Source organism: Carettochelys insculpta, chromosome 3, assembly GCF_033958435.1.
Source record: "Carettochelys insculpta isolate YL-2023 chromosome 3, ASM3395843v1, whole genome shotgun sequence".
NCBI lineage: Eukaryota > Metazoa > Chordata > Testudines > Carettochelyidae > Carettochelys > Carettochelys insculpta.
In genome coordinates, this window is record NC_134139.1 from 140,934,236 (window position 1) to 140,956,506 (window position 22,271).

At 43.2% G+C, this 22,271-nt stretch overlaps 1 protein-coding gene across 1 annotated transcript in view; it reads left to right on the forward strand.

Annotated features, from left to right (window-relative positions):
• The window catches only part of RNGTT (RNA guanylyltransferase and 5'-phosphatase), a 400,609-nt gene that overhangs the window by 101,097 nt on the left and 277,241 nt on the right, over nucleotides 1–22,271 (forward strand). Inside the window, exon 9 of the mRNA XM_074988850.1 lies at nucleotides 9,350–9,485. Within this exon, the coding sequence (XP_074844951.1) occupies nucleotides 9,350–9,485 (136 nt within the window). The remainder of the gene's footprint in view (nucleotides 1–9,349; nucleotides 9,486–22,271) is intronic.

The window sequence follows — 22,271 nt, forward strand, 5'->3', positions numbered from 1 at the left end:
CAGGCCCTGATACATCACCCTGATGCATTCCCTCATTGAACCTCAGACAATGCCCCCTTTATGCTGGTCCTGCATTCTGCTTGCTCCCTGCCAGCCGCTCCACCAGCCATTTGCTGGTCATGCTGGCCATCCGTCTGCTGCTCTTCCTACTGGCCGGCTGCGATGCCTCAGATGTGGGGCTGGGCGCCATGCTAATTCAGATGAATGACAAGGGGGAGAAACACCCCATCATATACCTGAGCAAGAAGCAGCTGCCCCAGGAGCAGAACTACGTGGCCAGAGAGGAGGAATATCTGGCCATGGTGTGGGCTCTGGGGAAGCTGCAGCCGTACCTGTTTGGACAGCGTTTCACCATGTACACCGATCACTCACCCCTGACCTGTAAGAATCACATGAAAGGGGCCGATGCCAAGCGCCTGAGGTAGAGTCTACCCTGCAGGACTACGACATGGAGGTGGTCCATGTGAAGGGGAACAACAGCACCATAGCTGATGCCCTGTCATGCAGGGAGGGCCCCAAACTTCCCCAGGTCACTGGCTAAGTGACCCTGCTCAGTTTGGTCTGGAAGTGGGGAGAGATGTGATGGAGTGGGGGGATTGCATGTGAGACTCAGGCTGGATGTGTGTGTGAGACAGGCAGAGCAGCTTACATTGGCTAAAGATAACCCCTGGGGCTGTAACCTAAGCTGGCAGGTAACACCTCTGACCTGAACGAAGACTAGGGAGGAGCTGAGTTGGGTTTGAATCAGAGGTGGCAGTGAGACTCTGGGGGGAGAGAGAGAGTTGAAAGGCAAACAGCATGGCTAGGTGGGAGCTACACCCCAGAGGGGCACCCTTTGGGCTCCTCTCCCCAGGACAGGTTGGAATGACTGTCTCTGATTGCTGCACTGACTTTTCTGTAAAAAGCTGTGCCTCTGTCGCCTAATAAATTTCCTGGTCTATCTGCTGAGTGAGAGTCACTCTTGCTTGTGGATGGGGTGCAGTGCTTGGGGACCCCTGAACCCTGTTACATGGGCAGCCGCCAGTCATGCCATCCGTCCGTCCGTCTGCCCACTGCTTCTCTACCCCCACAAAACTTCAAGCGTTGTTGAGACTCTACAGTTCTTACACTGGGTGATAGCATAAATTGTGACTTTACAACAACATGTTGTTTATGATAGACAAAACCTGCTTGCTTTGCCTGCTCCCATGAGGCTTTGTTTACAAGGTATTACATATGCACACCTTTGTATTTTCATGCAAATGATCGCTGCAGAACACATTCCCAAACTCCTTCAGCTGTATTGAGCTCCTGTTGGCACATTCCTTACATTTTCACACCTCAGTCAACAAAAGTTTCACCAGCAAAAGTGCTAGATACTTCTGGGGAGATTGCTTTGTGTGCATTATTAATGTGCAGTGCATAATTTTTCTTCCTTCTGAAAGTAACTTCTGCCAGAAAGTTCAGATAGTTCCATCTTTTTCTCGCCAGGGCCACAGTACAATTAGAACAGAGCAGCTTCTCATTGATAGGGATGGCCCCAGTTGCTGATTGGGAATGGAAGAAGTTGTTGGCTTGGCAATTCTGTGGCTGATGGTTCAGGTCAGGAGACCGTATATGGGGAAATAGCTTGGGGCTTGTCAGAGACTGGGATTCCTAAGGGCAGACTGTATCAGGGACTGAATGGGTATGGAGGTGCTGGGCCACATGTGGACAGAGGAGGGGGGTGCAGGCACACATGAGGGTGCGGATGAGGGATGCAGGAGCAAGGGGGAGGGAACAAAGAGGCAAATGGGGGGGTACGTGGATGTCAGGGTGGCTGAGTGGAGTGCAGTGACAGATGAATATAGTAGGAATGGGGGTGGAGGGACATGTACTCATTGGGAAGAAGTTACAAGGACACACTAGGGGACAGGCCTGACTGAATGGGAGAGGCTAGGCATCATCTAGAGTCTGCATGGGGCAGGCTCCCTAACAATCGCTCCCAGCCCTCTGCCCCCAAAAAAACCTGTTTCATACTTCTCTGACTTCCATTCAGCAATCTCCAGATTCACTCCCAGGTCCTTTCTGTCTCCTTTAGTTCCTCTTTTACCCTGACTCGCCTATGGCTTGTACTGCCTCTGAGAGGGATGAGAAATAAAATTCTATATTGTAGTTTAAATGAATTTCTCACAGTTCTGTGCTTATATGTCTAGTAAGGAATCTATTTACAGACATACTTGTTGACTGGTATTTTGAAATGGAGTAGGGTCTCAACATTTGCAGGGGTTCTGTGTTGAGAACCATTGTGCATGTTGATTTTCATGAATGGAGAGCTCGGAGCCCCAGGAAGTGACAACATGGGTACTCCCTATCTAAGGTCCTGGGGAAGGGGTGGCTGCTGGTGCTCCCTGTCCTGGAGCCCCTGAGAAACCGCTGCATCCCCCATGAGAACCTGCCGCAGCCGCTGGAGCTCCCAGCTGTGGAGCCCTGGGGGAACGAGGCCACTTGCAAATAATTGAATTCGCGAATGTGGCACTTGCAGATTTTGAGACCCTACTGTAAATTATCAAAATAGTGGAATTTGGGATTATATTATGATATTTTGTTGAATAAAATATACATAATTTTCAAATAGCATGTACAAAAATTTTAATTTTTTTGTGCAGAATTCCTTCAGGAATAGTCTATAGAGACAGAGCTGTAAGGCATTCATTTTAACAAAGTGTTTGTTTCCCTTTACTTTAGCTGGAGATAGCTTTTATAAGTTCCTCCCCTACCCTGCATATCCTTTGACAGCTTTTGGGATGGTAATAAATATTACCTTTGGGTGGGGAGGGAGAGGAGAAAATGTCAGTTGAAACTGGCTGGAGTCTACACCTGCCTCCATCTTCAAAGGGGGCCTGGTAATCAGGGTGATGGGAGATTACTAATGAAGTGCTGTGGTGAATATGCAATGCTTCATTAGGCTAATTCTCCCCGCGTGCCAACATCGACGTGTCATACGTCGAAGTGTGGGCATGTGTGTACCTGCGGGCACTTCGAAGTGCCTGTGCTGCTACTCAAATTTTTTTGAAGTGCTTGCAGCTACGTACATGCCGGCAGTTTGACGTTTGACACTTTGAAGTTGCCATGGGGGAGAATTAGCCTAATGAAGTGTTGCATATTCACCACAGCACTTCATTAGTAATCTCCCATTACCCTGATTACCATGCCCCCTTTGAAGTTTCGGGCAAGTGTAGACAAGCCCATAGTTTAGTAGACCTCTAGCATAACCCTTCCATCGTCATCTATTTTCTAAATTTGAATGATCCCAATAACCTTTTATTCTCACCTCAAATGGGAGCTGTTCTATACCTCTAATCATTTTTGTTACCATTCTCTGTACCTTTTCCAATTTTAATATTTCTTTTCTGACATGGGAAAACTGGAATTTCCCACCACATTCAGGGTGTGAACTTAGCCTGGCTTTACATAGTGGCATTTTGACATTTACTGTTTTAATATCTAGAATTTTTCAAGTAGTTTTTAACATGTTAATATTTTATTATGAATAACATTATTAAGCTAACATTTTAGTAACTTTCTTGACCTTTACTGCACAGTGAGTGGATGTTTCCAGAGAACTGTTCACGATGACCTCAAGATTTTTCTTGAGCTGTAACAGCTTATTTAGACCCTGTAGTTTTGGTATGTGTAATTGGAATTGTTTCCAATATGCATTCCTTTCATTTATCAACATTGAAGTTCATTGAATGTTTGTATTGTCTGCAAACTTTCCAGTCCTGGTGTTCACTCTCTTTTCCAGATGGAATAGTACAAGTGCCGGTACAGATTCCCAGGGGAAGCTGCTATTTACTTTTCTCCATTGTGAAAGCTGACCATTTTTTCCTTCCCTATGTTCCCTATCCTTTAAGCAGCTATTGCTCTGCGGGAGCATGTTCCCTTCTATGCCATGACCGTTTGCCTAAGAGCTTTTGGTGAGGTACCTTATCAGAAGCTTTCTAAAAATCCATATTCACAGCATCTAGTAGTAGTAGTCATCCTTCAGTCTGCATAGACTATGGCTCGCGCCCTTTATAGTTTCAATTGAGGACTTCATTTACAGCGTCGACTGTGACTATGAAGACCCACATGAGAGTGACAGTCCTTGCTGCATCTCTTGCAGATGTGGTGGGTGTCTGGCAAGTCCTTAGTGTGCTTTCTGTGTGCCCACTTCACCTCTGCTAGCTGTCTGATCCTCATCTCGCCCTTCTGAAGGACCTTGTGTAAACCCTGCCTCCATCTGCTGCGGTCATCTGCTAGTTCTTCCCAGTTGTCCAGCTCGATGTCTACCTCTCTGAGGTCTCTCTTGCAGACATCTTTGTAACGGAACTGGGGGTGTCCGGGAGGTCTTTTGCCAGAGGCTAGCTCACCATACAGGATGTCTTTTGGAATCCTTCCATCATTCACCCTGTGGACGTGGCCAAGCCAGCGGAGCTGACGCTGCCTGAGGAGGGTGTGCATGGTTGGGATTCCAGCTTGCTCGAGGACGGCTGTGTTGGTCACTCTGTCCTTCCATGATATTCCAAGGATGCGCCTGAGGCAGCGCAAGTGAAAGAAGTTCAGCCTCTTTTCCTGGCGGGCATACAGGGTCTAAGTCTCGCTGCCATAAAGGAGGGTGCTGAGGATGCAGGCTCTGTAGACTTGCATTTTGGTGAGAGTGTACAGCTTGTTGTTATTCCACACTCTCTTGCTGAGTCTGGACAGAGTTGTGGCTGCTTTTCCGATCCTCCTATTTAGCTCAGTGTCCAACGACAGGGTGTCAGTGATGGTGGACCCGAGGTAAACGAACTCGTGGACGACCTCTAACGTATAGTTGTCAGTGTTGATTGATGGGGATTCAGCAACATCCTGACCGAGTACGTGTGTCGTCTTTAGGCTGATGGTAAGCCCAAAGTCCTTGCACGCTTTAGAGAACTGATCCAGTAGTTTTTGAAGCTGGTCTTCTGTGTGAGACACTACAGCAGCATCGTCTGCGAACAGCATGTCTCTGATGAGGACTTCCCACACCTTAGACTTAGCTTTCAGCCTTGCAAGGTTAAACAGTTTCCCATCAGATCTTGTGTGCAGCAAGATGCCCTCTGTTGAAGATCCAAAGGCATGCTTCAGGAGGAGTGCGAAGAAGATCCTGAACAATGTCGGAGCAAGCACGCATCCTTGTTTGACGCCACTTCTGATTCTGAATACATACGATAATGCATCATCATATTGGATGGTTCCTCTCATGTCTTCGTGGAACGATGGGATCATCTTGAGTAACCGTGGAGGACAGCCTATCTTGTGGAGCAGTTTGAACAGCCCATTCCTGCTGACCAAGTCAAAAGCCTTGGTCAGGTCGATGAAGGCTATGTAGAGTGGCTTTCTCTGCTCCCTGCACTTCTCCTGCAGCTGCCTTAGAGAGAAGACCATGTCAACGGTAGACCTCTCTGCGCAGAATCCGCACTGCGATTCGGGGTACACCCTCTCAGTAATCTTCTGGAGTCTGCCAAGGATGACACGAGCGAACAGTTTACCAGTGACGCTTAGGAGGGAGATTCCACGGTCGTTGTTGCAGTCGCTTCTGTCTCCTTTGTTCTTATACAACGTTACAATATTAGCGTCGTGCATATCCTGTGGAACCTCACCCTCTTTCCAGCACAGGCACAGTAGCTCATGTAGGGGTTCCAGGAGTGTGTCCGCGGCACACTTGATCACCTCTGGGGGTATACTATCCTGATCAGGGGCCTTTCCTGCTGCAATGCTGTTGATGGCTCTGTTCAGTTCATCCACAGTCGGTTCTTGGTCCAGTTCGTCCATTACTGGTAGGAGCTCAACGGCATCGAGGGCTGCGTCAACCACAACGTTCTCGCGTGAGTACAGCTCGGAGTAGTGCTCGACCCAGCGCTCCATCTGTTTGGCTTTGTCAGCAATGACTTCACCAGATTTGGATTTTAGAGGTGCCACCTTGTTCTGGGTGGGTCCTAATGCCTTCCTCATACCCTCGTACATTCCTCTGAGATTACCAAAGTCAGCACAGCTCTGGATGCTGCTGCATAGCTGGAGCCAATGGTTGCTGGCACAGCGCCTGGCTGTCTGCTGTACTGTTCTTCTGGCCTCTCTAAGTGCTTCCTGGGTACTCTAGCTCGGTGAGCGTTTGTATTCCAGGAGTGCAGCACGCTTCTTTTCAATGACTGGAATCATCTCATCAGAGTTAGCTTCGAACCAGTTGTTCGTGTTTCTAGCTCTTCTTCCAAACACCGACAAGGCCGTGTTGTAAACTGTATCCCTCAGATGTTGCCATTTGGATGTCGCATCGGCACCCCCGGGGTGCCTCTGTGCTGTGGCTTCATTTGGAAGAAGGTGTTTGTGATGCACAGATTGTGGTACGTGCACAGTTCAAGGAGACGCTGTCCATTGTCATTCATTTTTCCCACACCGAAGTGTCCGAAGCAGGAAGGGCATGAGGCCCAGTCAGCTCCAACTCTTGCATTGAAGTCACCCAAGATGTACAGTTGTTCACGAGCAGGTATTTGCACTACAGCAGCACTAAGCACGTCATAGAACTTGTCTTTTACTTCTGGTGTGGCGTACAGGGTTGGAGCATAAGCGCTGATCAGGTGGACAGGACCGACGCAAGAGTGTTTATATTGAATCTGAAAAAAGAATGCCAAATGGAGTATCAGAACAAAGGAATTGTTGTAGAACTTGAGTAGTTTAGATACAAATGATTGTGACTTGATCCCATTTGTTATGTGCAGAGTGCAGAGTATAAAATTCAAACCAGTAATATGTGCACCGGTGTACATTGTGCTTAAAAAGGACCAGCTTGAACAGACTGAAAACAATTGAGCCAAACCAGCTAGACAGAGGAACAGAAAAATGTAAATGATAAAGAATTGTTTAAAAAACTCTTTTACTAGATGCCCAAAAATACACTACCACAATTGAGGATAAAAAGATCTCAGCGATTAATAAACAGTTTGCTTAGAATGCAGTTTTAAAAAGTAAGATAAAAATGAACTAACTGAAGGAAGATGTTGATAGTAATGAACAGAAGTGAGAAGCTAGGAATTATAGAAACTAGATAAGGAAAGCAACAGGACGCAAGGACAAATCTATGCAAGAAAGTTAAAGTCAAAAGAAACTTCAAGTTGTTTACAATAAAAGGAATCCTATTAATAGTACTAGTTTGAAATTGTCAGTAATAATGAATAAGAGGCACAAATATTCAAAAATATTTGTTTTGTAAGAGGTGAAAAAGCCAGTTGATTTAATCATGTAATATGATAATGAAACATTTCTATTCTTTATCCTTTAATTCTTTATTAATCAAGTCCTGTATCAATTGTTGTGTTTCCTTCTCCCATACCCCCATTTCTATTCTGCTGGTCTGAGGAGGCTGTTAAATGGAAGTTACTAAATTTGGATTTTTTTTAAAACAAAAAATCCCAATATTTTGCACCCAAAATTTCCAAAAGACTGGGGCAAGACAGCTTGCTGGAGCATTAATCTTGATTTGCAGTAACTCTTGGAAAATTCTGGAAGGCTGGAAGACAGCTAATCTTGTGCCAATATTATAAAAGGATAAATAGGAAGACCCAGGTAATGCTAGCTCAGTCAGCATGACATTGATCATGTGGGGGTATGGGTAGGCATGTTCAGTGCCTTTCCTGTGGGGGGAAGAAGTCTCAGCACTCTGTATTGCTCTTGTTAGCAATTTAATGCATTTTCCCTTGCTGCTCTGTGCCAGAGCAATTTAAGGCAGGTCTGCGCTATGGGGGCAAGTCTGTCTAAGCTATGCAATCTGAGTTATGTCAGTAGTGTAACTCAGGCTGAGGTAGTTTAGATCTTCGTGGTGCGGGGTCTGTACCACGCTAGGTTGACAGGAGAAATTCTCCCATTGACTCCCCTTACTGTTCTCATTCTTGCAGAGTACTGGAGTCAAGAGGGAATGATTGACAGTCGATTTAGTTGATCTTCACTTGACCTGCTAAACTGATCCCTGGTAGAATGATCATTGCAGTGTTGATCCAGTCAGTACTGGAGACGAGCCCTCAGTACAGATCTGAAACAGCTTATCCTAATCCCAGTCTCCTGAGTACAGAATGCTATTTCATGCCCAATTGTAATAGTTTGTTGCATTTAAAATATTGAAAGATAACATTTACACAAAGCGTATATGAATGTGTGAGGTTCTGTTACAAGATTTCATTGTGCCAGGATCTTTGACAAAGTCTGCTTCTGTGTTTGCTGAACAGGGATGTTTATTGCTTGCTTTGCCCTTCTGACATCATAGGGCCTCTGGGTGTGGTTTGCAGCGGCTTACTAACATTTAGGAGAGGCTGCTGGTAGACAACTTGTCCCTCAAGAACCAGGAATCTTGCTTTAGGAAAGATATTAAGGTTCTAGGCAGGGGTGTCTAGATAGTGAAATATAGCTGAAAACTTTCCCAATATGAAAGCTTTCGAATCTCTCTTAAACTTTCATTTTAAATGTTAATTTGATGTGGATGGTTGAAATCTTGAAGTTTTATACTGGTAAGGTTTTCCATATGGCCTACTGTGACAATAATTGGGTTATAGATGGAAGGAACAGTTGCTAAAAGATGACTTGTACATGTCCCTCTGAGTTATGGAGTCTGCCATTTGTACTAGCGAATACAATTTTTAGTGCTCTAGGGACATGTACCAGCACTGATAAATCAACAGTGGAGGATTTAAGCACTTACAGTTGAGCTAAAATCACAAAACTCATTTCTGAAAATAGAAAGCACTTTTCCCCATCCAGGTTGTAAATTTTTCAGGGCAGGTACCGTCTTTGATTCCTTCTGTTACAGAGCTTGTCATGACAGAGCCCCAGCAGTGACTGGGACTTGGAGTATTACTGCAGTGCAAATAGTAAATAGAACTGTAACTGTTAGGCATAGTATAGTTCTTTTAATGTCAATGAAACTATGCCAGTTTACACTGGATGGAGATCAGTGTCCTTACAAACATCTGATAAGGGAACTGGTGGGTTTTTTGAGTCTTGTTTGAGTTGCAAAGTCAACGTTCCATTGTTATAGGATGAAGACCTCTGTTGTCTTAATGTCTATTCAAGAGTAATCTTTATAGATAAAAATTGCTCATTTGTGTCTAACCTGTATAATCTAATTGTTAACTTTTGAAACATCTGTCTGTAGTTTTTTGAGGTTAAATTTTTAAAGTAATAATTACATGATTGCCTATAAAACCTCCCATTTTAGTGTGTTTTTATTGCTTCATTTTGTTTTGAGTACATATGACTAAACTAGTAAGGCAGTTGCAAATAAAATATAAATTTACAGGTGGTAGGTAGAATTATAATGTCATCTTTAATGCTTTCATTGCAGGTATATGATGATGATTGATGGCAAGAACGAAGTTTATATGATTGATAGAGATAACTCAGTGTTTCATGTATCTAACCTGGAGTTTCCATTTCGTAAGGATCTTCGCATGCATTTATCAAACACTTTGTTGGATGGGGTAAGGTGCTTAAAACTTATGTTTTATAATCATTAAGTGTTATTTTCCTGTGTTCAGTAACTATGACAGATTTGCAGTCCAGGTTTACTTGAATATTAGTATTACAAAAATGTGTTCAGTATCTAATAGAGGTTGATGATCCCATTTTCCAAATGTAATTTCTTACCAGTCCATCCATAGAATAGCAACACTGGCTGCTGAGATGGGGGCTGCTCATTTTCCTTTCAAGCTGAAATCAAGGTGGATATTCAGTTTATATCCATGGATAACCATCTCTCATTTTTGCGGGTATGGATCTGGATATAAATTTTGTATCTAGAATCCTGCAAATTTGTGGATATCTATGTATTTGCAGATGTTGATGCAGACACCAGTTTGGTATCCACTCAGGGATCTAACAGTCAGGGGCTGTTGGACATGAGAGGAACTGAGTTTTCAGTACAATTGTGAGGAATGGTGGAGCAAGGACTTTTATACACTGATATTTATGTTTGGGACTGGTAGGCTGGGTCTACACTTGCTCCCACCCTGGAAGGAGGAATGGTAATCAGGGTGACGGGAGATTACTAATGAAGTGCAGTGGTGAATACGCAGGGCCTCATTAGGCTAATTCTCCCCCACGGCAACTTCAAAGTATCAGACTTCAAAGCCCTGGCATGTGTGTAGCTGTGGGCACTTCGAAGTGTCTGTACTACTTCAAAGTTCCTTTACTCCTCAAAGAGGAGGAGTTTGACACTTTGAAGTTGCCGCAGGGGAGAATTAGCCTAATGAAGTGCTGCGTTCTCACCACAGCACTTCATTGGTAATCTCCCCTCGCCCTGATTACCATGCTCCCTTCAAAGTTGGAGGCAAGTGTAGACAAGCCCATAGTGTTTATAGGGCTCTTGTCTGATGCTTCAGGATGAGATTAATAGTTCCTAAATTTGTGGTAAAGAGGAAAGAGGGTTAAGGAAAGTTCTTTCCCAACTATAAGCTAACTCTGAAGGGTTTCTCGCTCTGTCACTGTTTATTTCAGGTTCTGTATGTTATATCATGGCACCCTTCATTATGGCTTTGTATGTATTGTAAAACTTTGTGTTGTAATCCATTTTAATAGCTTGGTTGATTGGTATAAAGTTATTCATAAAATAGGATTCTTTTTCAATTTTTTTCACAAAGTGAAAAGCAAAATGGAATGAAATTAAAAAGTCTTGGTTGGCTGAAGTAACATGAGATAAAAATAAAGCATTCCATATCATAAATCCCTTTCTGTAATTCAGATTTCTAAATGAGTATGATCATTGGAGGGTAATGAAACCTGCTTATGGAATTTACTGCACATACAGTTAAATTATTTTGTGTGCGTGTGTGTGTGCACGCGCGCTCATGCGTGCCTGTTTGAAAATGAAATTCTATTTCATGTTTAAGCATCACGATAATTCAGTCTAATAGGTGGTTAGTTATTTAATGCTGATGTTACATTATTTTTTTCCACTACTGTTCTAAACACTGGAAATATGTTTGTTTTTTTTAATCCATGTTTTTTAATCCATGACATGTCTTGTTTTAACAGATTGTTGCTAATTAGTGCTGAAGGGGTGTTGACATTAATTCTGTAATTGCAAAATTAAATAATTCTTGATGTAGACATTTCACTCCAGACAGTGGAGATGTAGAAAGAAGTGGTTCAAATGGTACTGAATTTTTAATGCATGAATTTAACAACAGTTTGAAAGAACAGGTAGTTCTTCAGCATCTGCTGAAATAGACATGGGAGCAAGAGCGAAAGATGCAGTGGGATTCTTTGGCTCAAGCTGTTTTTCTTGTTTGTCTGCTGCTCAATGTTTGTCTAAACAAGGTTATGAATTTACTGTAAATATAAAGCACATACATTTATTAAAATTATGTTCAGCTAGAGAGAGACACTCCAATTTTTTTTTAGCACTTGCCAGATGTTCATTGCATTTAATCTATGTTCTGAGAAATAGTTCCGCAGTTCAAAACCTCATTCACAAATCTGACAAGCAATCCAATGCAATTCAACTTTGTGGTGGTTGTATTAATAATTCATTGGAAAAGAAGATTTAAAAAAAATTTAATTTTTGTTTTTTCTCAAAGCATTTAAGCTGTCAAGTTTGATCACTATTAAATTATAAACAAGTTAAACTGATAGGTAAAAATGTTCATTTCAGCCTGCAGGATGGTCCCATCAGTGTGATGAGTCTCCCCTCACCTTAAATATAGCTCATTAGTTGTGAACACAGACAATGTAGCAGAAGGGGAAGAAAGAGAAAGGGTGAGATGGAGAAATGGACTGGAAAGAACATTTTTTCTTTTAATAAGAGATTAATTACTAATCAAAATGTCTCCTGCTATTGAGACTATAGAAGACAAACAGGAAGGCTGAATTCAGTAACTTTGTGATTAGAGAGGAATCTTAAAGATGCTATTGACGTTCTTATAATTCTACTTCAATTAATAATTGACTTTGTGCCATGGCTTGTGATACCAGATATTATTTTAAAAGTGGATTAAAAAGAAGAGAAATCTTTAAAATAATTCATTTCTATCCTACAGAAATTCCACCAGATTTTGGAGAATTTCCTAATAGATCAGTTATCCAAGTCTTCATTAATAGTATTCTAGGCTTGGGAGAGGTGTGAGTAATTTCCTACATTAGGTCTCCAACATGGGGGAATCCCTGTTCCACCCCTCTCCCCATCCCCCCGCCAGATACGGCTTAAAGATGGAGTTAATCTCCTTGGCTGAGAGTTTAATCATTACTATTTGATGTGATGTATAACATATTTTGTCTTAGCCTATATTGATCAGTCATTTATGTTCAGCTTTATGTTAGGTAGCTTGACTCTTTACTCATACAGTGTTCCTATATAACATTCTGTAGTTTGTGTAACTACACGCTTAGAATTCTTTTCCTGGGGACAACTGTTCATATTAACATGGTTTCTCTGTTCATTTTGGTGAGTCTTTGGATGCGTATAAATCTTCACAAACATTAAATACCTGTCACCATTACCATATGAAAGAAGTGTGGTCCTCATTTTAACAATGTAGAAACTGAGGCACAGAAAGGTTGAAGCCAGTGTTTTTTCAAACATGAAGTTAGGCATCCAATTAAGTGTTCTGATTTTCAGAGATGGTGTGTGTGTGTGTGTGTGTGTGTGTGTGTGGCCCCTTTTTGTCTCAAGAGATGGTGGTTAAGCAGTGGTGGTGAAGATCTGTGGGCAGTGTTTGAGTCTGCAGCTTCTCTCATGGCTTATCTGCCCAATATTGGATTTGGGCGGTTGACTGCAATAACCACGTCAGTCTATTTCTGAATTCTTGAGTCTGAGAGCTTTTCCTTCTAAGACAAGGTTCTTCTGCGTGGCTTGCCCATTTACTATCAAAGGATGATGTGCCCTGTTGTAGCAGTTGTTGCCAGGTATTTTGCTCTGACAGTGTAGATTCCCAGGATTTTGGATCGATGTTTAATTTTTTCATGGCATTTTTGCATTCATCTTTAAATTTTAGCTTTGGTGTTCCTCTTGTTCTCAACCCACGTGATAGCTCACCGAAGAGGATTTCTTTGGGAAGATGTTTGTCACCCATTCTTCTCACGTGACCAAGCCAACATAGTCTTCTGCTGTTGAGGATCGCTGTGAGGCTGGGTATTCTAGATCTTGACAGGACATCTGCATTTGAAACTTTATCTTGCCAGTTGATATTCATAATTCTGCTGAGGCAGCGAAGATGGAAGCTGTTCAGTATTTTCTCCTGGTTCAAGTAGGAAGTCCATGCCTCAGAACCATATAACAGGATACTCAATACACACGCCTGATAGATAAGTATCTTTGTTTTCACTGTCAGTTTAGGATTATTCCATGCACATCTTGTAAATCTGCCAAAAATAGTAGCTGCCTTCCCAATTCTGATGTTCAGTTCTTCATGCATGGATACGTTTGTGGTGACAGTAGATATAAGGGAACAGAATTGTTGACTCACATCTAATAGGCTGTTATCCAGAATGACATTGGGTTGCTAAGGTATACCTTGAGTGAATACAACAGTTTGCTTCATACTTATGTCAAGGGAAAACTACTTGCAGGCTCTGGACAGAGAATCCATCAGTGACTGTAGCGTGTCTTCATTATGAGTGACGAGAGCTACATCACCTGCGAAGAGAAGTTCCCTAATGATGACTTTCTTGACCTTAGTTTTGGTCTTGAGTCTTGCCAGATTGTACAGAGAGAGCCATCTAATCCTGTGTGGAGAAACACATCACTGTGTTAGTTTTGAAATGCACAATTTTGTAGAACTGAGAAGAATATGTTGAAGAGAGTAGGGGCAAGAAGACACTCTTGACTCCACTGTTCATTGTAAATGGTTCTGATGTAGACCCATCATATTGCATTGTTGCTTTCATGTTTTCATGAAAGGATGTTATGAGCTTGCGTAGGGTTGGTGTGTAGCCAATCTTGGTTAATACTCTTTGTATTCCTAATATACTAATTGCGTCAAACACCTTTAAGTCTACAAATGCTATGAATAACGATTCCTTGTTCTCTGTATTTTTCCTGTAGTTGTTGAAGAGAGAAAATCATGTCCATTGTTGACCTGTCAGTCCTGAAGCCACATTGTGTTTCTGGATAGACTTGATATGCAAGTTATTGCAGGCATTTGAGAATGACATAGGCAAATGTTTTTCCTGTGATGCTCAGCAACAAGATGCCTCTGTGTTGTAGTTACCCTTGTCACCTTTGTTTTTATAGGAGTGATGATGTTTGCATCCTTCATATCGTGTGGGGCATCTCCTACTTTCCAACATTTTAGGTGTAAATCATAGAAGAAGGGTGAGAGCACAGCCTTGTTTGCCTTCAGGACTTTAACTGTGATTGTGTTTCCTGGTGCTTTGCCACTGGAGAGAGCGCCAAGAGCTTGAGAAAGTTCCTCCTCTGTGAGCTCTGCCTCTAGCTCAAACATTTCTGGACAGGTTAGGATGAGGTTGTCGATTTCAGGTTGTATTGTACGCTCATGGGAATAAAGACTTGAGTAATGTTTGACCCATCTGAGCATCTGCTGCTTTTTGTCTGTGATCACCTGTCCATTTAAATGCTTCAGTGGGGTGACTTTGGTCTGAGTGCTTTCTTCAATCCATCATACATATTTTTCAGGCTGCCCAAATGAGACGCCTTTTGAATATTAAAATATAGATCGGCCCAATACTTGTTCACACACTCCCTGGATTCTCTGTGAAGAACAGATCTTGCATGTTGAAGTTGATCTCTTGTGCTTTGAGATGTGTTTTTATGTTGTTCAGAGGTGCCCTGTGTTTTAGTTTGAGGCAAGGCCTAAGAATGTCAGCATTTTCATTGATCCAGTCTTTGTTGGAGAATTTACATGTTCCAGAGGCAGATTTGGCACAATCATATGTTGCATCTCTCAGCATGGACCATGTTTCATCAACAGTTTGTTGGTCCTTTTTGTGATACTTTTTGTGAGTGAGACCATCAGTGAAGACAGAGCATTCAGTGCATCTCTGGTATTGAGTGTATTGATCTTTGGCTTACTGCAATCCTTTGTCATATAGAGTTTCTTTAGGATGATTTTCACTCTGCTGATGATCAAGGACTGATCAGTGTCGCAATCTGTGCATATAAATTTGACAGCATTGAGATGTTTCCTGTGTACCATTACAAGGTCAAGTTGATACCAGTGACCAGATCTGGGGTGGCTCCATGAAACCTTGTGACACTCTTTTAAGTTAAAGAAAGTATTAGTGATGCAGAGCTGATTCTGAGAGCTGAATTTGAGAGAACTTTTACCATTTTTGTTCATTTTCCCAATATGGTGATGATCGAGGCAGACGGGCCAGGATTGATGCATGCTTCCATCTTTTGCATTGAAGTCACAAAGGATGTACAGTTGTTCACCAGTTGGAAAGGAGTTGATAACTTTCTGAAGATTATAATAAAAGTGGTCCTGGTCTTTGGTGCATGACGCCAACGTGGGTGCATAAGCACTGATGATGGTGACATATTCTGACTTGGTGCAGAGCTTCAAGGATATAATGCATTCCGATTCATCTGTGGGCATATTGATAGATTTCAGCAGATTGTTCTAAACAGCAAATCCAACTCCATAGAGGCGGCATTCCTCTGAACTCAAGCCCTTCCAGAAGAAAGCGTAGTTGGTTTCTTTCACTGACCCAGCGTCTGCCGGCCTGGTTTCCTGGAGAGCAGCATTGTCGACGTTCAGTTTGTGTAGCTGTTGATCTATGACTGCTGTTTTGCATATTGAGTCCCTGTTTATAAGGTCATGGGCAGATTCAAGTCCTGGACATGTGGTCTGCAAATTTCAGCTACTGAGCTGGAGGCAAATCAACTTGCCTCCAGAGACACTAAGCATTTCTATATTTAGGTGCTTAACTGTAGGAATTTGAAAATTTTGACTGATATCTCTAAAGCCATTCAGAGAGTCTGTGTTAGAGGTGTGGGATGATTCATTTGGTTCTGCCATTGGTCGGTGTGTTAAAATAAACTCCTTCTCTTGCTGCTGACCCAGCCGAGTTAGCATGGGCATCTAACGGGTAATGAACTTTTACAATAGGTTTGAGCCATCAGCTATAGCCTGACTGACATGCTTACTGAAGCTAGAATCATATTGGGTATCTTCCTAAAAACCAACGAATCTTTCATTGTTTTCTGTTAATTCAAAAGGCCAGCCATAAATTGATGAGGGGAGCCAAGAGTATCTAATAAGCCTCTAGAAAAATCAGTTATATATTTTCAACGCTAGGGATCAGATTTGTCTTGGTTTGTATTTTGAAGTATATACTAAAGAAGAAAAATAAGTTTCAGGTTTTTTATATTTGGACAGTATGTGTCAGTATGGATCATACTGTAGGTGCCCATGAGCAGATTTAAAGATCAGATTACTTTTTGAATACACTGTCTATTGGAGCTGCATGTCCATATGCGCTGTGTGCCTCTTTGTGCTCCTCTGTGATGACATGAAGACAATATGATCCCTTGAGTAGATCTGGGTGACTAATAGGTTTTTAATTCACTGGAATTCCAAAAAATTAAGAACTTTAAACAAATGAAATAAAAAAAAAACAAAAGAAAGTGATTTTTTTTTTTTGACAAATTGAAAAGTCAGAATTTTGAGTTGACTCAAAATGAAATGTTTTGTTTTACTTCATCTCCAAATATTTTGTTTTTAGTTAGGGGTATTTTCACAAAAGCAAGGGAGGATTAGTTTCACAAAACAGCTGAAAGTGAGGGAAGAAGAAAGGGGAGGTGCCGTTCCTTATTATTAGGGAAATGATACAGGAAATAGGAGACACTACTTGAGTTTCTCCCTCTACCTAATGAGAAAAAGGAATTTCAAAATTGGTTTCTTGCGTCCTGCCTTAACAACTGGACTATGGAATATAACGAGTCTTCGTGAGTCTCTCCTGTTGTAGCTGTTCCACTTTTTGTAAGTCACTGAAACAACGACTTGAACTTGGGGCTTCTAAGGCAGCTTCCCTAATGGGGCTAGAACATCATTCTCACTCCTTCCCTTTCTGTTTTCCATAGTCAGTATGTATGACTGTGCCTGCAGCCGCACTACCATGAAAGATTGACCTGCTCAGGGTCAGTCTTCTGGGGTTTTGTTTTGTGCAGGCATGAAATGACACATTCTAGGGTCAAAGTCGACCCCGGAACTCCTCATAAGAGGCAAGGAATAAGGAAGATCGATGGGAGAAACACTCCCGTCAACCTTCCTCCATGTTGACGAACATCGAAGTTGACCGCTGATAAGTTGATTTTTAGCTACACAGTTGGCATAGCTAAAATTACATATTGGTGGTTGGCTTCTATGTCTAGTTTAGTTGTAACCTGAGTTGCCACTATGAATGACAATGCTGTAACAACAACCTTCATCCTGTAACCTCTTACCACTCATGGCAGGGAGATGGAACCTGGTGAGTATACAACATGTCTCTGTGAACTCAATTTTAAGCTATTTATTCATTAATTAACATACTTAGCAGAGCATCATACATCATTAATTTTTACTTGGCTGCTTCTCGTCCTCCTTCCAAATCTGCATGGTGCCCTGTTTAGGGGTGTGATGTGCTTAGCTTCTGTGTTCAACTCTAAATCCCCAGGGTTTAATTCCTGCCCATTCTGCAATGTTCAGCTGCTTAGCCATTGGGCATAACTGATGTCTTTTTCTTTCAACAAGAATTGCATCCCTGATAAATATTTGGTGAATCTTCCTCAGTTGAGCCTCATAAATTGAGGAACATGTTTTGTACTCCAGCTCAAGCAATCTATGCATATTATCTCAGTTGCAGAGAGAGAGATCCATCTGAAAAGGAACTCAGTGGATAGATATCACACTCTGAGGGTCACCTGAGAAGAAGGCATGGAAGGAAAACTTTGTTTGAAATTGGCACCAGTCATACAGGTGTTGAATACTCTGACACTGGGGCTATAGACTCAGCTTACTCTCAACATCTTGGCTAAAGCCAAGAAGAGACGAGACATAACTCCAAACAGGCGTCACCCAGCAGGAGTGGGAAGAGGCATTTAAGTCCTTTGCCAAAGGAGATGGATTAAGTGAGCTGATGCTGCTGGTAATGGTACTGGCACCGACACCAATTAGAGAGCATGCTTTCCCAAACTGGGGAGCATAAAGAAATTCTGGGGGCGGGGGAAATGGGGGCAAGGTAACCCAGCCCCTCCATCATTCCCCCCACCTCAAGAAAGAGCCAGCCTTTGCTTCTGGCTCTTAGTCCCTGCCATTTTACGTGGGTGCCCCACGCAGCCGCTATAAAAAGCGGGCACCCGGCAAAGACCCATCCCGTGTGGAGCTAGCTGCCTTCTGCAAAGGTGAGTGAGTGTTGGTTGGCGAGGAGGAGGAGGATGGGGTTAGATTGCAGGGCTGGGCATGGTTGGCTCAGGTGAGAGGGATGGGGTAAGATTGGGGGCAGGGCTGGTGGTGCCTGGCTGTGCTGGAGGGTTGGGGCTTGGACGGGTGGCTTGTGGGGCTTGGGTGGCTGGCTGGCTGGCTTGCAGGACTCAGGGTTTGGGCAGCTGGCCCCCTACGACACGGGGCTCAGGCATCTCAGGCTGGCAGGTGGGTGGCTGGCCCCGGCAGCGGGAGGCTTGGGTGGCTTGGGCTGGCGTGTGGGTGGCAGACCCCGGCAGTGCGGGGTTTAGGTGGCTTGGGCTGGCAGGTGGGCAGGTGGCCCTGGCAGCATGGGTGACTTGGGCTGGCCGGCGGGGGGCTGACCCCAGCAATGTGTAGCTCGGGCAACTGGCCCCAGCTGCGTGGGGCTCAGGTGGCTCGGGATGACAGACTGGCAGCTGGCCCAGGCAGTGTGCGGTTTGGGTGGGCAGCTCAGGAGGCTGGCCCATGGCTGTAGTGGGCAGCTGGTGGATAGTTGGCTGATCCTGGACGCACAGGGCTTGGATGGGCAGTGCGTGGGTGGGTGGCTGGCCCCAGTGGCGTGGGGCTTGGGTGAGCGGCTCTGTCAGTGCAGGTCTCAGGCTGGCAGGTGGCTGGCGTGGGGAGCTCTGGAGGCTGGTATGGGGCTCAGGCAGCTGGCCAGCTGGGGCTGTACCAGGCACCCACAAGGGGTCAAGAACTATTTATATTTATTTTTAATTTTAAATAACATTTTTATATAAAGTTTGTTTATTTTAAATTATTAATTTAATTTTTTGTTAAAAGTGAGGTTGGATGATGGTAAAGAAGAGATGGGGGCGTGAAGGTTTCTCAAAAATCAAAAGGGGGGACGTGATGCTGAAAAGTTTGGGAACCACTGAATTAGAGGCTGAAGGTATACCTGTATAGAACCATTATGTTTCCCTTCAGAAGCATCAATAATTGTATCATGCTGAGACTGGTGCCAAGGTTTCACCCCTTTGCATTACCATTCAGGGAATATATTACTCCATCTCATTGCAGCCATGTCCAGCAGAGATACCTCTTGGCCGCCTTTGGAAGTGATCTCAGAGCTGATAGAAGAGACTCTCCTCACAGAACACCAATCCTACAATGACCATGGGCTGATCAGCTGCAATGTGGCCAATAGCCAGTCAACACGCCGCCTTGGTCATACTGGCACTAATAAGGACTATTAATACTTCTTCACAATGGTCTCCTTCCTGTATACTCAGAAAGAGAAGTTTAGGTTTCCTTATGGCATCACTAACTAGTCCACTAAAAATGGAGTAAGAGACTTGGTGCTAGGGCCAGTACCAGCAGCAGCTTGTCTCCACCACTTGATGAGGCAGTTGTACCAGCTCCTGCCCTGTCAGATAACAGTTTTAAGGCCTTCCAGGGAACCTGGGAATAGAAAAGATGGTTTTACAGGAGAGATCTCATAAACTCCTTGATATCCAGACTATAGCAGCTCCTTCCAAGATTGGTCTTCCCATCTCTGAGGTAATTTTTGAGCCAGCCAAAGGTCTCAAGCAAATTTCAGACACTCTTCTGCCCCAGTTCAAACAGGTGGAGAGGCATTATCAGCTGTGCCTGGAAAAATTTTGAGCACTGTTACTCTGACTAAAACCTGGGACTCTTAGGGTTACAGAAATGTGCTAGAAAGGCACACCACACAAGGATCCCAAAAAGTTAGTTGGATTTTCTTGGGCACAAAGCTTGTGTGTTTGCCTCATTGCAACTCTGGGACAAACTACAAGGCATTATTCACCATCTATACTTTTCTGATGGGTGAAAACAATCAAACTCCATTTCTGTCTAGATGCTCTCATGATGTTAGAGGCAAGATGATCGAAATTGTGAAAGGAGACACATGGTTGTGAAGCGAGCTTGGCAGATAGCCACAGTTACCTAGGGCATTTCTATATGGTTGATGACCTCATGGCCATCAGCCTCAGGGATACTAATTGATGTATTAGGTACCATCCTTAGTCATCTCTTCAGGATGATGAAACACTTCGGTTCTACTCCTTAAAGAACTGGAAGGCCATACTGTGAAATATCTGGAGATTTATGTCATATACAGGAAAGCCCTTTAAATGTCAGCCCCAACAGAGAGAATGGATGTGTAATGGAAGTGATCACAGTATCAGCATAGGTGCTTTTTGTTGATCTACTCTGTCACACCCCGCCATCTCCCCTCAGCCAGACAAGAACATTAGGTGTCTAGACTATAAGAAGGAAATAGTGACTAGAATAGTGAAAGCAAGGGCAAGTTTGAAGGCGATGGATAAGATCTGGAAAAGCAAAACAATTAGTTTAGGAGCAAAGCTAAGTGCCTTGAAAACATGTGTATTCAGCAGCATGTTGTACAGATATGAGATATGGGTGATAACGAAAGATTCGAAAAGAAGAATATTAGCGTTCGAAAGGAGTTGTTGTAGAAAGATTGTGAGAATAGGATGGATGCAGAAGGTCACCAATGAGGAATTATATAGAAAGATACAGCCGAAAGTGAGCTTGCTACAGAAGGTTATAAAATGGAAACTACAATGATTTGGGCATATTTGCAGAATGAACGATGAATGAAAAATCAAGACCCTGATATTCAGCAAAATGGATGGCTCGAATAGCAGAGACAGACCCCACAGAGAATGGATAGGTGATATAGTAGATTGGTGCGGAGCTAGTCTCCAGAAACTAAGCCACTCTGCACTGGACAGGGGAAGATGAAAGGAAATAATGAGAGAGGCATCAGACACCAACGGGCGCTGAGCCCACGGATGATGATGATGAGTGTGAGGTAACCCACTGATCTTTGTCAAACAGAATGTCCTGGACGTATCAGCTAGGTCATATGTTAAATTTAGGAAGCCAGTTAATCCTGTTCAACTCATGCAGCTGAAACTCCTCATCACCATCTCGAAGGGGACTCCTGCTTGCCAATAATAATGGGGTTCATACACGCAGAGAGTGGTTATTTACCCTTCAGAAGCTATGGATCTGTGAGATGTGGTGCTCATCCCACACCCTTCCTCTGTTTATCTTTTGGCATTTTCAGCTAATATGGGGCTTCAATTATGAGGAAATTGAGCGAAAGGCATGGGTGCTGTGCCCTTTATGCCCTCTGGCTGGAATAAAAACAGACGCAGGGCATGTCCACAGCCCTGACAAGTGTTTCTGTTAAAGAAAAATCTAATCTCGTGTGAACTGGGCGCATGTAAAGCTATGGATAGGGATCCATGCTGACAGCGTTTTGAACAGTGGCAGTTATGAAGACTAAGAAACCATTCTATATTGAGAAATTAAAGCTGAAAGATTCTCTTTTGTACTTCTAGGCTCTGTCAGACGAGAGAAGTGTATAGCCTCTTGCTTTTTTGAGCTTCCAAAGGCTGGCTCTATATAGAGCATTGATTCCTCCCCCCGCCCTTTGATTCTTAACACATAGGTACAGTTAGAATTACACTGAAATTAAGCGAATAGCTGGGAAAAATGGCTGAGGGGAGGAAGGAAGAGGGCAATTATAGCAAAAATAGTGAATTTAAGGTCTAATTTCACGTGGAATATTAGAACTAGAAATAAATGCTGCATGCTACTGTTAAATTGTAGTGAAATGTGGGGTTTTTTTTTAGCGTAAATGAACTTCAGGATATTGGTCTTCATACTGGTTACTGGTCCCTCACTCTAGCAGTTCTCTCTTGACACTGTTCCAGGAGTCAGCTCACAGGGGTACTGCTTTTGTAACGTACTACCAAGTTATGCTCTACAACTCCAAAAGATTATTAAAACAGGAGATTAATGATGTGGGACAACCTCACCCATTTTTCATCAAATGAGTCAACCATTGGAACTTGCTCTCAGGTTAAC